Source organism: Phoca vitulina, unplaced genomic scaffold, assembly GCF_004348235.1.
Source record: "Phoca vitulina isolate PV1807 unplaced genomic scaffold, GSC_HSeal_1.0 scaffold18, whole genome shotgun sequence".
Lineage (NCBI taxonomy): Eukaryota > Metazoa > Chordata > Mammalia > Carnivora > Phocidae > Phoca > Phoca vitulina.
Genome location: NW_022589721.1, coordinates 25584875 through 25600101, shown reverse-complemented (window position 1 = coordinate 25600101; position 15227 = coordinate 25584875). Strand labels below are relative to the sequence as shown.

At 38.0% G+C, this 15227-nt stretch overlaps 1 protein-coding gene across 2 annotated transcripts in view; it reads right to left on the bottom strand.

Moving 5' to 3' along the window:
• EFR3A (EFR3 homolog A) overlaps positions 1 to 15227 on the bottom strand; it is a 105908-nt gene that overhangs the window by 6605 nt on the left and 84076 nt on the right. For both annotated transcript variants that reach the window (XM_032415470.1, XM_032415471.1), the window contains 3 exons: positions 9030 to 9121; positions 4491 to 4539; positions 410 to 513 (listed from right to left, as the gene is read on the bottom strand). In XM_032415470.1, the coding sequence (XP_032271361.1) occupies positions 410 to 513; positions 4491 to 4539; positions 9030 to 9121 (245 nt within the window). The remainder of the gene's footprint in view (positions 1 to 409; positions 514 to 4490; positions 4540 to 9029; positions 9122 to 15227) is intronic.

The following is a 15227-nucleotide window of genomic DNA, read 5'->3' as shown; positions in this document are numbered from 1 at the left end:
CGAAGCTGATGGTACAGAGCGCTTTCATGTTTTGGCTTCCTCTGTCCCATCCACTGGAATTTAATGTCAAGTTTCTCTTCCACTTCCTAGCTCACTGGGAGAAACAAACCAAGAGACACATAAAACCAAATACCCACAGCCAAGTCCCTGAGACCCACTACACAAGAAGTACCACAGCAGCAATGATCCTCAACATTCAGTCCGGGAGCTGCCTTCTCCATCGACTTGTACTACACACACAGATCACCGAGGCCTCCCAGCCAGGCCACCAGGGTTTTCAGTCCCCACCTGATACATTCCCTTGTGTTCTGTGGATCTGCACAAAGCGTGGAACCTACCAACTAATGACCAAGAAGATGTCCACAAAATCAAACTCTTCCCACACCCCATTTACTGTTTGTTCACTTACTTTGGATTCACACTGTGCTGCTATTTCTTCAAAAGGTGCTTTCTGGAATTTCTCTATCACAAGACGCCTCTTTTCCTTTTCCTGTTCTTCCGTTCCACTGGTATCTATATAAATGTTTACAAAGACCCATTAAAGGGATTACAGATTTTCACAGAACCTTGCCATGACCATAAAAGCAAACACTCTATAAATCAAAAATAAAGGTAATTTATAGGACTAGTTTTAAAAGGAAAAAAGCAAAAGACTGAACATTCCTGAAATGTCTATCAGGCTAGAGAGCAGATATACAAAACATTTTTTTAATCTAAGGGTTAAAGCTACATAGTACAAGATCCTTTCTCAAAGACCACCTTTGTCTCTCTTCCCAAAAAAGCAGGAGAATGACAACTTCCTGCAAGCCAAAGAACCTCAAGACCCCAACTGAAAGATGATTCTTGTATGAATACTCATGCCTTGGTACGTGAGATACTAAATTAAAAGTCTGCTGAACTTGATATGAATGGCACAGCGGAAATACAGAGCAGCCATTTGGAACGTATTGTTTCAGACTTCTGCATTTATTTCCAGTTTGAAAAGACATGTTTTATCTTAAAATGATGTGTGGCCTGACCAAAGTTTGTGAGATAGTAAAATAAATAAATGCCTGTTACATCTGCTTAAGAATATGGAAATAGGCCTGATCTATGGCTTGTTAATGGTCTACCGCAACGCCCCAGCAATTCTTCAGGTTGTTTTGTTTGTTTGTTTGTTTGTTTTCCTGGTCGAGAATTTCACAGGATGAAATACACACTGTGTTCTACGTTCTTTAACCCAGGCTGCTTTTCAGGTAGACAAACTGTAGGTTACAATTAGCTAGTTTTAAAAAGTGGAAATAGAAATAGCAGGTAGAAAGGAAACAGGCTATTACAGATTTTTCCTTTGAAACTGTGGCAGGTTAAAATAATTGAAGAATTTATACACTTCTGAATGACTAACAGAGACTTATGATCACCTCTCTGTTGTTCACTAGAACAGGGTAAGCAGCTCAAATGGCCAGAGGCCAGGCGGGACACATAAATGTTTACATTAGGTCAGGTAAAAGCAGTAGGAAATAAGGGAACGTGGGCAAGATGAGGTAGATACACCCTGGTCTTATGTCAATTTCTGAAGCTACTTCAAACTAAATTTGGCCTGTAGGCAGCAAGTGTGTTTGCCATGCATTAGGCAGTTCTCAAGCTTTTTGGTTTCAAGAGTTCTTTCCTTTACATCCTTGAAAGTTATGAAAAAACCAAATCGTTATATCCATTGATACTTTCCATATTGCAACATAAAACTGAGGAACTTTAAAAACATTTAATTCCTTTAAAAATAATTCATTTTAAAATTATGACACCATTATATGTTAACATAAATAACATTTCTTTAATGAAAAAATGACCATACTTTCCAAAGTGAAAAAACTCAGTGAGGAGAATGGCATTGCTTTGTATTTCTACAAATCTCTTTAATGTCTTGGCCTAATAAAAGGCAGCTGGATTCTATCTGCAAATGCATCCAAACCACTGCAGTGTGTTATTTTGGTTGAAGTATATAAAGAGATATGTACTGGGGGAAAGAGTATTTTAATAGCCTTTCACAGAACTGTGGGTATTTTTTTCTTGGACATTACAACACAATTTGAAAAGTGGTAGTTTTGTTAAAAGTTAGCTGCAATACGAAATTTGAAATCTTACTAATAAACTTTTTGTAACTGGTTATGGTAAAATCCATTGGTCTATTTTACACTTTGAATAATCTTTATTTATGCATGATTTTGTAACATCATGCAATAGTCATGTGGAATACTGATCCAGTGATTTATGCAGGTCCTCTAAATGTAGACATGTTTCATTATACAAGATTTTTAAAATCATATTTGGTAGTTACTACCACTGATCTCATTAGAAGCGTCTAAATATTTGGGTGCTGTCAAACTCACAATAGCAGATGAAAGTCAAAATTTTATTTTGTTCAAAGTGCAAATTTTATCATTAGAAGCAAATACAGTGAGGATGCTTTTGTTTTTCCTCTTAAAAGTCACAGCTTCGTTTCATTTATTTTCCAGAAAATGCCTACCAAATACCATAGGTTTTCTGTCAGTCTTTTTTTCTTTCTTTTTGAAATAAAAATGGTGTTCCTTATAAAAATCGACTAGTTCAGGGGCGCCTGGGTGGCTTGTTCAGTTAAGCGGCCCACTCTTGATTTCGGCTCAGGTCATGATCTCAGGGTCATGGGACTGAGACCCGTGTTGGGCTCCGTGCTTGGCAGGGAGTCTGCTTGAAATTTTCTCTCTCTCTCCCTCCCTCTGCCCCTCCCCCCCTGACTTGTGCACTGTCTCTCTAAATCTTTAAAAAAAAATCAACTAGTTCAGCTTGCAAATCAAGGCAATCAAAGAAGTGCTTTATGTGTACTTCCCAAAGATACGTACCCATGGGTTGAGATTTAATAAAATAATTTACAGTAAGAGCATTCCTAAATAAAATCTCATTTTAAAGTAACTGTGTGTGTGTGGTACTAAAGAATATGATCACTGCTAGACTAGTGTGATGCTACGGTCTCCTTCATTCCTGTTATCTGACGTAGTACAAAGGCTAACAGTGTAAAGACACTGTTAGATGAAAATATTTTTTGCTTGAAGGATCCCTTGAAAGAGCCACCACAGGCTACTGAGGGATCCACAGACACACTGTGAGAACCACTGTCCTAGACTGTAAATTTCTCAACATGTCCTATCCTGTTGTTATTGTTATTTTTAAGTAGGCTCCATGCCCAACATGGGGCTTAAACTCACAACCCTGAGATTAAGAGTCACATGCTCTACCAACTGAGCCAGCCACGCACCCAATGACATGTCCTATTAATCTTTAAATGTCTCAAAATATATTGCATATAATGGATGTTCAAAATTGCTTACTGAATTCAATTAATTTTATTTTGGTAAATTTGACATTGTATTACAATAATTCAAAAATCCTCTAATGGATTAAGCCAAAAAAGGTCAGATTTTACTTCATGGATGATGGGTGCTAGAGCACTCCACTTTCCTTGATACTAATTTTTTTCTTCTAACAGCTCTGAAAAAATGAGAGCCAATTTCCACCCTATATTGCTTTACCAGTTAGAAAAATTGAGAACAAGGTATCATTAGCCTAGCAGTAATTTATATCAATACTTAATTGAAAGAACCATTTTAAAACTTTAAAAAAGAGGCAAATCATGTAAAATTTATTTCCATAAGGGACAAAGGAGAAAAAAAATCAGAGTAATATTTTATGCAAAGTAAAAAGATTACAGTCAGTCAAATGTGGGTACGAAATCTGGCATCAGCATTTACTTGCTATGTGATCTCAGAAGAGTTTGTTAATTTCTCTGCACCGATGATCTCACCGATAAAACAGCAAGAGTTAACATGGTCCTCTCTCATGCCTACCTGCTAACAATCTCAGCCAGCTCCTTTCTCCTACCCCATTAGAAACACGCCTCTAATCACACTACTGTGTGCCTGTTAAGTTACTCAATTTATTCAGAATTTTCATCCCCCCATGTCCTACAAAAGGAAGCATGCTATTTCTCCTAAGAAGTTCGAGCAGCCTGCAGGTTGGCTACCAAATAAGTGTGGCATTAAAAATACTGACGTGCTTTCTTAATTCTAGGACAGTCACTGTACAGAGCAGAACTACCTCTGATAAGACAGGACAAGTATAAAAGTCTAAAAAACAGCTGGGGGGCGCCTGGGTGGTTCAGTTGTTAAGCATCTGCCTTCGGCTCAGGTCATGATCCCGGGGTCCTGGGATCGAGCCCCACATTGGGCTCCCTGCTCAGTGGGAAGCCTGCTTCTCCTTCTCCCACTCTGCCCTGCTTGTGTTCCCTCTCTCACTATATCTCTGTCAAATAAATAAATAAAAAATCTTTAAAAAAAATAAAAAATAAAAAACATAGCTGAATAAATCAATTACAGATCTACGCACAAATGCCATGCTGCTTCTGTTTATTCTGGCACCTCATCAAGTACTAAGACAGAGATAAGCTAGCAAATCATTAGGAGAGTTAACAAAAATCTCACCAATTGCTTTCTTCAATGCTTCAAAGGTGATTTCTTCAGTGTTACTAACCTAGAGAAAAGTGATTTTAAGTAAAATAAAGAGTTATAAAAGGTCAATATAAATGACACCTTCACCTAGTTACAAGTCATCTAAGAACTTTTATAGTTGTTTTTCTTCTCTGTGCTGGCTGGATTTGTGATTATCCTCCACAGTATCCCATAATCTCCCCTTCCTCCTCGGTACCAGTGGCCTACTGCAGGGATTAATGCTAGGCTGGCAGGATCAGCATCCTGTAGGCAACCCAACCACCGCTGAGTTACAGAACTCCATCTCCACTCACGGAGTGTGCAACAGGCCTGAGGCCCACTGACTGAACTAGGCTTCCCTAAGTGAACAGTGCTTTGAGAGAGTCAAGGCAGAGAAAATAACGTCAATACAGTTCAGTTATGTAATACATGAAAACTAAGTATACTCTACACCCTCTATAATTTTGGTGCCATATACAGTTTACAAATAAAAAATAAACTGAAAACTTTAAATCGTTTAGAAGCAAGAATCACCACTACTTTGGGAAGTGTTCAAATGAGTACAATTAACATCTTAAAACATTCATATTCTGGGTCTTCTAAGGTCAACCACCTACACTTATTTTCCAGAAATACCTTTTAATATGAAGCTTCCCCCATTTCTTGCTTTGAGATATATAAAAGGCATGAAATCAACTGCCTTATGATAAAAAATCAGTAATACTTTTTATGGCACCAGCACATTTTCAGGGGGAGCAATACATCCAGTTAATAGTATCTCTGAACAGAAGTTATGAAATGATACCTGAGTACTTGCCTGGGCCTCTGGTCATCCCTAATTTTAGCTCATGAGCTTCTTTTGCTAAGTCTAAGGCAGCAAGACTAACGAAAGCAAGACTTCATGCTTTGCACCTTAGCTTCTCTGTAATACAAAGGCTTTAGCTGGAAATCAAGCAGCAAGCGTTCCACTACCTCAGTTTTTCTACTGAGGGTTCATATTTCTAGTTGAAGTCAGATTAAACTTGGGAATCTTCAGTTGCTTTGTTCTAGATATTTGGAGCAGATATACAGGATTAGGCTCTGGCTCATTAATTATTTGTACCTAGCAGCAGTCTAGTACCTCAATGAAAAAAACCCACTGTCGTTCTTACAACTGGTTAGGAGTTTTAGACTTTTGAGAAGCAACTACAGTACAGGGAAAAGAACACAGAAGAACTACGCGGCCAGCCTCCTTGTTACATATAACTGTTAATTATTACCTATTTGATCCCTGGTAAGTGAAAAGTTAAAGTCCTTTATTCCAAGAACTCTTCTCCATTGGTTCTTGTTTTCCCTAATTCGGATGATGGTGATACCGTCACTCTGCCCCTCTCCTTTCTTGTTTTTAACCTCCTTTCTCGGACTCCCTTTTAGTTACTTCTTGGACCTGCCCATCCTGCTCTGGAACAGGCTACTGCTCTCCTGTCCCCTACCTTATCTCCAGCCTGGCTACTGCAGGTCCTCCTTACCCAAACTGTAGACTAGTAAAAGGATCTACTAGGTGGCCTCTCTACCTCCGGTCCCTTCTTTTCAGTTCAGCCTAGCCACGCTTCTGAGATTCCTTTCATGAAAGCATAGCCGTGATCATGACACTGCCCAAATTTCAGTGTTTCCCTACTTCCTACCAAATCACACACAAAGCCCTCAGGCAGGTGACAAAACCTTCTATAATTTGGCTTCAATCTTGTTTCCCACTCTTTCCTTTTGTGAATCCTATTTAAAAAGGAAAAAAAGACCAACTGCTTTATATTAGTGTTCAATGATTCATATTTTTCATACAGTGTAGCTACTAAATACAAGCCACCTATTTCATTTGGTGCCCAACCAAACTACGGTCTATTTGCCTCTCTAGAACACCAGTTGTGTGTTCTGGAGAAATGGTGCAAAGGCACCAGGCTCGAGGAGTTTTAACACTCCTTTTACTCTTGATGACTTTTGCCTTATTCATGATCTACAGCTCTAACCTAGACTGTACAACACCCTGGAGCCTACATAAAATGTGTTTGTCTTCTTCCAATCAGACTAGTTGTTATGTTACTTCCACTGATGTCTTACTAATTTTATAGCACCTAGCAGAGTAGCTTCCGACTCATATTATACTAGACTTGTTTTGTTAGCACACATGCAAGTTTCTTTATTCATTTATGGGAAAAGGCAGGAGTGTGTAAAACAAAGATCTGTTATTTATCCTAGAATAAATGACAATTCTTTTTAGCCAACCAGTGACTTAATTTTGTACAAAGAAAAATTCAATATGCACTGAAAATGTAATATGTATAGCCTCCCATTCATTCCCCCAAATAATTAAGCACTATTACCTTTTAGAAAGAAGAACTGAGTGGTGATTTCATTAGACTACAGTAACAATTTGAGTTATATCTATGGAAAACATAAGTTTGCTATGATCTCATCTAAACATTCTGACTTTAAAAAAATATATAAGCTCTAAAAGCAGATATTGGATATATCTGAGGATTAACTGGGATTATGTATATAAAATTTCAAATAATTTTTATCAAATACAAGAGTACTGTTTTTTAAATGAGTAATTCTCTTATTTGACTGTTAGCAAATATACTTATTCATAGTTTGATATTTTGTTACACCATTAATTGGTGAGCACTTAATTGACGCATATTTCTCCTTTCCATGCTATGAAATTAATTCTAGTCTAGAGGGTAATGTTACTTTGTCTTCTGGTTTTTGAACAGTCATTCCTGTATGGAGCACTGGGTGTTATGCACAAACAATGAATCATGGAACACTATATCTAAAACTAATGATGTAATGTATGGGGATTAACATAACAATAAAAAATTTAAATGAACAGTCATTCCTAATACACAAAATCAGATTCCATAATGGTAAATGAGTTTGAAACACCAATGTGCTCAGGTAAATCTTATAAGAAACTGTACTTAACTTTTCAAATGCTCGGTGTGCAGCATATTTGACTTAGGACTTATAGCAAAGAAAAAACAGGGTCTTCAACAAGTTAACAAATGTATTAATGGACTTTTAATTGCAAAATGTATGTTTAAGAATCTTCTTCCTATAGTTAAGTCTTTATACAATGCAAATATTTTCTTTAGTTCTTCTTGCCCCTGCATGATAAATGTTTTTATCAAAATAGATTGATTTCTTTGCAACAGCTTGAAGTGCTATATATATATATATATTTTTTTTTTTTTTTAGATAAAAATGGTTAACAAAAGGAGAATGGGATACCACTCAATAAAATTTACTACACTCTTGATAAAGTGTATAAACTAAGGCTTTAGATTAATTTTTCCCCCAAAAGGTAACAGCAACAAATTCATAATCATTAAAATACAGAGCTAGCACAATACCCTCCTGACCGGTAAAAAAGTATATACACTAAGATGGCTTTCAAGGGGTGAATTTAGGGAAGATGATTTTTCTTGAGCTTTAAACTGGCAAGAAACTACACCCACTGTATTTCAAAATGAACACTAACTGCCTCTTAACTACTCTTGACACTCTGCTGATAATTTCTTAATGAAACTGATTGGTTCTACTTAATGGGGAGTGGAACACCATAAAAGATGTAAGCTAGTTGGCTGGAACTGGCCACCAAAAAGTTCAATTCCTGAAGACCGACAGGGATTGGGGAGGCGGGGCTGTGACAGCATGAATTCAGGCAAATTCCTTCCCCTTTTCTTAGATGGATAATCTCTTAATTATTTCTACTGTACCATGAGAAATAATGAAAAACCTAGGAAGGCAAACAACAGATAAACTCCAAGGAGGAGGCTGACATCCTGGTATTTCAGCATTTTTACTTGACTATCAAAAAATTCTCTGGTGATTTGTGCAGAGTAAGTCTTAGACAATACTGGCTGTTTTCTTCTTCCTAAAACTCAGGATACACTTTTGTGTTCTATTGAAACAGGAGGAGAGCATCCAATCTCTGACCTTTCAAATAAGTCACAGTCCTCAGAGAGTACACAGGGCACTGATACAGTGTGGCCTACATTAAATCCATTATAGTTACTATCAAAGGATAAAAAATTTTCCCTCCCAGATGAGGCTTTGAAACCTTCCACATAGTAGTTGCCTTCACATGAGATTGGACAGTTCCCTTTATTCTCATAATTTGTTTCATAAATCTTTAAAAATAAATAGAATTTGGAGCACCTCCCAATTTAATAACAGGCCTTACATAACATTTCTGATAAAAACTTAGTTCTGTTTCACAGTTCCTTTTATTACACTAAATTACAATGTAAAGCCTAATGACCTTGTAATACATAATGTTAAGTTTATGTATCTTTACTGAGAGCTGACATGAGTTTAGTAAAATAAAAATAAGCTCAAGGCTAAATCAGATTAATGTCTACTAATAGCACTGTCGATATGGGGATAATTTAGAGTTATATTTGCTCCTGTTTGAAAGTATGGAGGGGCAAAAAGTTCTTTTAAATTGATACCTATCTCAAGAAAGTACTCTGCCATACACTTTCAGCAACTTACCACATCATCAGAAGGAATGCTGTTGGGTAAAATATCCACCTGAATGGATACGGTGTCCACAATACTTTTTCTTCTAGAAAGCCGATCTTCATCTAAAATCAAAATGGTTTTTTCCCCTATTACTTGCTAGTTAGAAATGGTATATCATTTAAAAACTCTATTTCAGATTTCAAAAAATCTCAGAAAATAAACAGTTGTCTTTTTTGCTCTTTCTAAATGTATAAAGCATTGTATTCTCAGACTTTTAAATTTTATCAAGCAGATTAAAAAAAATAAAACTGATGGGGTGAACTAAAGTTAATAGTTTTATTTTCCAAAAAGGGGCATTCAGAGCAGCAACATTACCATTACCCTAATAGTTTAATAAAAAACAAAAGTCAACACTAAAAGGAGGAATTACATAATCTAAATTGAATACATTCATTTTTACTGAACACTCACAATACTGCCCTTGTATCTCTCATTTCTCCCCTGAACAGTGAAAGCTGTGCACTAACTATGGATCTAGCTCAGGAACCCATGTCTGCAAGTGTCTACCATGCACCACATCTGTGGCCTGAAAGGATCTGCTGCTTCAGTCAATAGCTCCTTCTCCACCCTTTCCAGCCATTCAACTCCACTGGCTCCTCACCTATCCGGAAAAACCTACTCTTCACTTCAATGCTCTAGATAATCTACTTTCTCCCCACTTTTGCAAACGTGCTTGGTCTGAACCAACTGCTGTAATCTGTCACCCTACTCTTAACCCCTGAAGTTATAATCCTGCCCTTAACCACTCTTCTCAAAAGAGTGTCTTCCCACCCAGTAAGTTCAACAGCTATCCCTAGGCCCATTTTACGTTTAACCATTTCGTGGAAATTTGAATGTTTTTTTTATTATAATCGCCTCCCATACATTTTTTTCTACTTCGATTTTCTCCTTCGGCATTCAATAAATCTATAAAGTGATTAGACACCATGTTAGGTGTTAGGGACAGACTGCTGAATGTAGTCCATATCAGCTTACAGTCTAACAGATAAGACCCAAAATAAACAAATAGTTACAGAAATAATGAGGCACAATGGAGAAGGACAGGGTGCAAGGAGAACAACTAATAGTTATGGTTTCATCCAAAAAAATGAAGCCACTTTATGTATTCCAATACATAGAATTAGAGGTTTATTCAACCACAGTTGAACTGGACAAGTATATCTTCTCTTCTGAGCTCCAGTTCAATATTTCCAATTTCCTATTAGTCAATTCTATTCGATATGTTCTAAACCCAATTTTAACATCTCTAATAAACCATCTTTATGTCACACTGCCCTATTTATTTTCAAGAGGGGCATCATTAAAATTCTGCATCTTTTTTGCCTGAATTCTTAGGATAGCTTCCTACCTGATCTCTCCCTTTTATACTGCTAATAGTGTTATTTTGAAAGTAAATCATTTTTAGTCTTAATTATAATTTTAAAACAAATACAGCCCACACACCGATACAGAGCTTCCCAAGCTTTTACAGTTGGGTTTAGAACATGTCAGAGTAAAATGGAAGAGGCTGCTCACACTGTAGGCTCTGACTGCCCCAGCCACAACCCATTTACTAGAAGGGCTAAGGAGATCAATATCCAGACACATCTGAAATGTTCCCAAAAGCAGCTGGGAAGCTCAGGTCTAGAATCTATGTCTGACAGCACAGTCACTTCATAATCTGGCAACACCCCATCTTTCTAATCCTATTTTATACATACTGTGATTTTCTTCTACGGAAAGAGTCAAGAATAAAGAACCACAAGAAGGCCAGCACAGATGAAGAAACTGGTTTCTTACTGACCACTTCTACTCCATGGTAGCCTTCCATGGTGGTAATTGAAGCTGGTGATCAAATATGGTTGTTCACCCTCTTTCTAGGCAGAAAGTAGGACTGCAATTCCAGCTTCTCTGTGGTTTAGAGGGACTATGTAACTAGTTCTGGCCAATAAAGAACAAGCAGCATTCTAGAGAGCAGCTGCTCCATCAGCTTGGATTCCAGATATGGATGCTATGAAGTTATGCACAGTTAATTTGAGCAACAAATCTTTACTGCTTTAAACCACTAAGAACCTATGACTATTATCACAACTTAACTTAGCCAGGGTTAAACCTTGGCACTACTAATCTTTTGGGCCAGATAATTCTTGTGGTGGGGGGGTTTTCTGTGTATTGCAGAATGTTTAGCTTCTACCCACTAGCAACCAGTAGGGCTACCCCACCTCTCCTTGCCCCACAGTGGTGATAACTAAAAATGTCTCCAGGATAGACAAATATTTCCTGGCATGGGCAAAATCACCCTCAGATGAGAATCACCGACCCAGTCCATCCTGACCAGTAACAGCCCTTTCTACAATATTCCCTATATGCCACCATCATATCATAAGTTTCTTAAAACACTAACCACATCACTCCACAAAGCCACCCACTTCTTGATGAATTAAAAAGCCATTCTGGGGTCTCTGGTCAGATCTACCAACAGTAACTTCAACTGCTCCCTAATTTATCTAATGTTCAAGTAAAATATGCTATTCTCCCATCTCTGAGCGTGCTTTGGCCTCCTGCCTTCCATGCTTTTCTAGAAACAGAAACCCCTACTGGAAACACTTTATTTCTTGTCCTTCTTTACATCCTCCCACTATACAAATTCTCACATCTTTTAAGGCCTAAATGAATATTACATCACTTCCTTAAAATTTTAAGTATTACTCCATTTATTTTTATTTATCCCTCTTTCTTTCAGATACAAAAACTTACTATCACAGTTATGATTGATCTTCCCCATCACCCTTCCATCAACAGCACCCTTCAAACATTTCTTGGGCCTTGTACTAAGGCATGTAAATTAATGCCTTATCTTGGTTATCACAGCAGGAATTCAGTGACGAACTCTGCTTTGCACCTACCACGCAGGATTCACTCGGGTTCTGCTGTAAGAAGGCTGGAGGTACAGATGAATACATACTCAACTGTGACACATCAATACAGATGCTCTGCTACGGTTTTCAGACTGAAAATACCCATCTCCTGCTTGTGGCTATGACTACGACCTAGACACTGTATTTTGTTTTTTCTTCATGATCATGTGCTTTGATATAAATTACCAAACATAATGACATCAATAGAACTGCTACAAAGTAGTATGTGGTCATCACTGCTGACTTGCTTTTACCTTCTAAGCTGGTCAACTGTCAAGGCGTCATCAGAACTCAAAATGAGGAGTAATAGCCTGTTTCTCACAAAAAACCCCATAAAGGATTATTAGGCTAACATACAAAGGCTGATGGGGAGCACAGTAAAATCAGCTTTAAGTCAAAGATAAAAATAAAAAGGGAAGAGAGGCATGAGGGCAGGGAAGGAATCACTGGATGGCAAAAACCAATGAGAACATAGTCCAGAGGGAGTTGATTTAAGATTAAAAAATTTTAAAGGGAAGAAAATAAAACGTAATGGGAAACTCTAATGTTATGTTCTCAGAACTTTATTCTTTTGACCTATACAATCACGTGCTTACAGGTGACTGCAGAAAAGCCCAGGTACAACTCTAATCAGGTATCATGGACATCTACACCAAAGTAAGGTTTCTAAAACAGAGCTTACGGAGATAATGCCCCTGGTCCCTGTGGGCCACCTGCGTCTGTTCCTGACCTGCTCTTCCAAGCTTACTGAAAGCAGCCTCACTGCAGCCTCCACGGACTACACCGTCCTGCTGTCTAGAGAACGTCCCTGTCACCACCTCAGTGTCTGATACAGTGATATACTGGTCTCTGGGAAGACCGCTGCCTTCCATCCTCAAGATGGGCGGGGGTCGTCCCAGACACTGCTTGCTGTGCCCTCGGCACTGTCCCATCCCTCCTCCTGCTCTGCTTCCTGTGTCTGCTATTCACAATGGTGACCATCGTCTCTCCTTATTGTTTCTAACTAGAACTTGGGAGTTTAGAAGCAATTCTTAGACAGAGCTATGCTCACTACAACCTCTGAACTCCCACACAAAACCCATCTGTGACTCTTAACTGCCTACAGGGCACCCTACATGGTTGCTCACTGTCAAAGATACTCATCAAGAGGCTGATTCCCTAAACTAGCCACTTTTTCCTATTCATTTCTGTGAATAAAAACTCCATTCTTCTGTCATCCAAGATCCAAAACAACGTATAGACAGTTACATCTAAAATGTGCATCTTTTTCTTTCTTCAATTAAACCCAGTCACATCACCCAACTCTCCAAAAAAAAAAGAAACAAAAGCAATTGAAGCAGCAAATACACTCACTCCACTCTTACCCTCAGTGGTGTGCCATCCATCCACCCAAGCATCCAAGGCAGAAACCAAGACAAATCTTTGGCTTTCTCCTTGTCCCCTCATACCAATCAACTGCTTATAAATTCTTTCTTGTAGGTTTTTCTAGAATCCACCCACTTCTCTGTATTCTCATTTAGTGCAGGCCATGGTCCTCTCTCCTGGAAATTACTGAAGAGCATTCTAAATGGGTGCTCCATCTCCACTATGCTGTAATACCACCAGAGTAATACTTGTACAATGCCTAACCCTGTTTAAAATCACTCATTGACTCCCCACTGCTTGCAGAATAGTGCAAAATATGCAACCTGTGTTTACAATTCCCAACCCTACTCCTCTGATTCAGTCCAAGTACGCTAACTTCATACTAATTCCCTGAAGAATCATGTTCTTGCCTATGTCCATTCTTTCACACGTGCCATCACACTTCTGAAGAAAACACTTGCCTAACACCTGCTTCAGGTTCAGCCCAGGAATTGTTCCCTTTGGAAGACATCCCTGGCCCACCAAACCTGGACCACCAAATGCTCTCCTAGCTGCTGCCTGGGACCCCAAACTTCTCTGATCATAGCCCTGAAGGTCTGCTGTAACTGTCCAGTTATTTGTCCTGTTCGAGACAAATTGTATAATGAATTAGCTTCTTTGCTATGCATCTGGAATAAAACTGGTAAAACGCCATCATGGGGGAACTGAGAAAATAGTCACTCAAATCATCTTCTGTGCTTTGTGGTCCAGATGAAGAACCCAGTTGAGAAAGACTATCAATTCTCTGAAAGTAGGGACTTCTACCTATTTTCTTCGTTTTTGCTTCTGTTTGCATAGAAGCTGGAACTGTAAATACTCATAAACATTTAACTATACAAGTTTACTACAGCCACTGACACTTCTGATTGATCTAGCTGATTGATCTATTACGGTACCCCCTCATGGAGGAGTGTTTAGCACATGCCTAGACCTACACTATTCACTCAAGTTCTAGGTGGATTTGAGATTAAAGAAAAATGCTATAACCACCTTATATTTAGGGCCCACTTACTATATGTCAGTCACCAACAGTTCAATAACTTTTAGGCAGACCATTTCTTCTTTCTTTAGAACCAACTACCATTATATTTCAATCATGTGTCCGCCTTCTCCACCAGATTTTAATCCTTAACATCTTTCTACCCTCAAAACCACACCAATTTTTGGTATATAGTAGGCAGTCAGTCAAGGTTTATGGAATACATGAAAGAAACAATCTGGATCAGTAGGGATGACTGAACAATCTTTATGTACATGGAAAACAGTAGTGTTACCTACTCAAATTATTTAATTTCCACCTCATTATTCTCATTTGTAAACAAAGATAATGCTACCTACTTCACCAAACCTTTAAGGATTAAATGAGAAAATGAATACAAATGCTTATCTCAGTGACTGGAACACAGTTAATGCACACTAAATGGCTGCTAATATTTTCATGATGATAGGTATATGCATGATACACAGCAAACTAAGTATGTTTTGCTTTCTCTTTTGGTATATTCTTCTTAAATCCCTGATTTTTTTAAATGAATATCTGATGGTTACACAGCAAAAAAAATTTTTAATAACCAATTGATTATACCATAAAGCATCATTGCATCTTCAAACTCTGCATTAAGGCAGGACGTACATGCCATAAACTGATTCTAAACTATCAAAGTTTTTATAAATCAGAAAAACCTTATTCACACTGAGGGATTTCTATGCAGTTACATAAATTAAATATATACTGAAATATTCAGAATTCTTCCAGTCAATGATAGAGAGGCATTAAGAATGAGAATACATCTATTGGGGGGGTGGGGGGGGGAGAGCAAACCATCTGTTAAAAAAAACAAGTACCATAATTTTCATTAAAAATTGT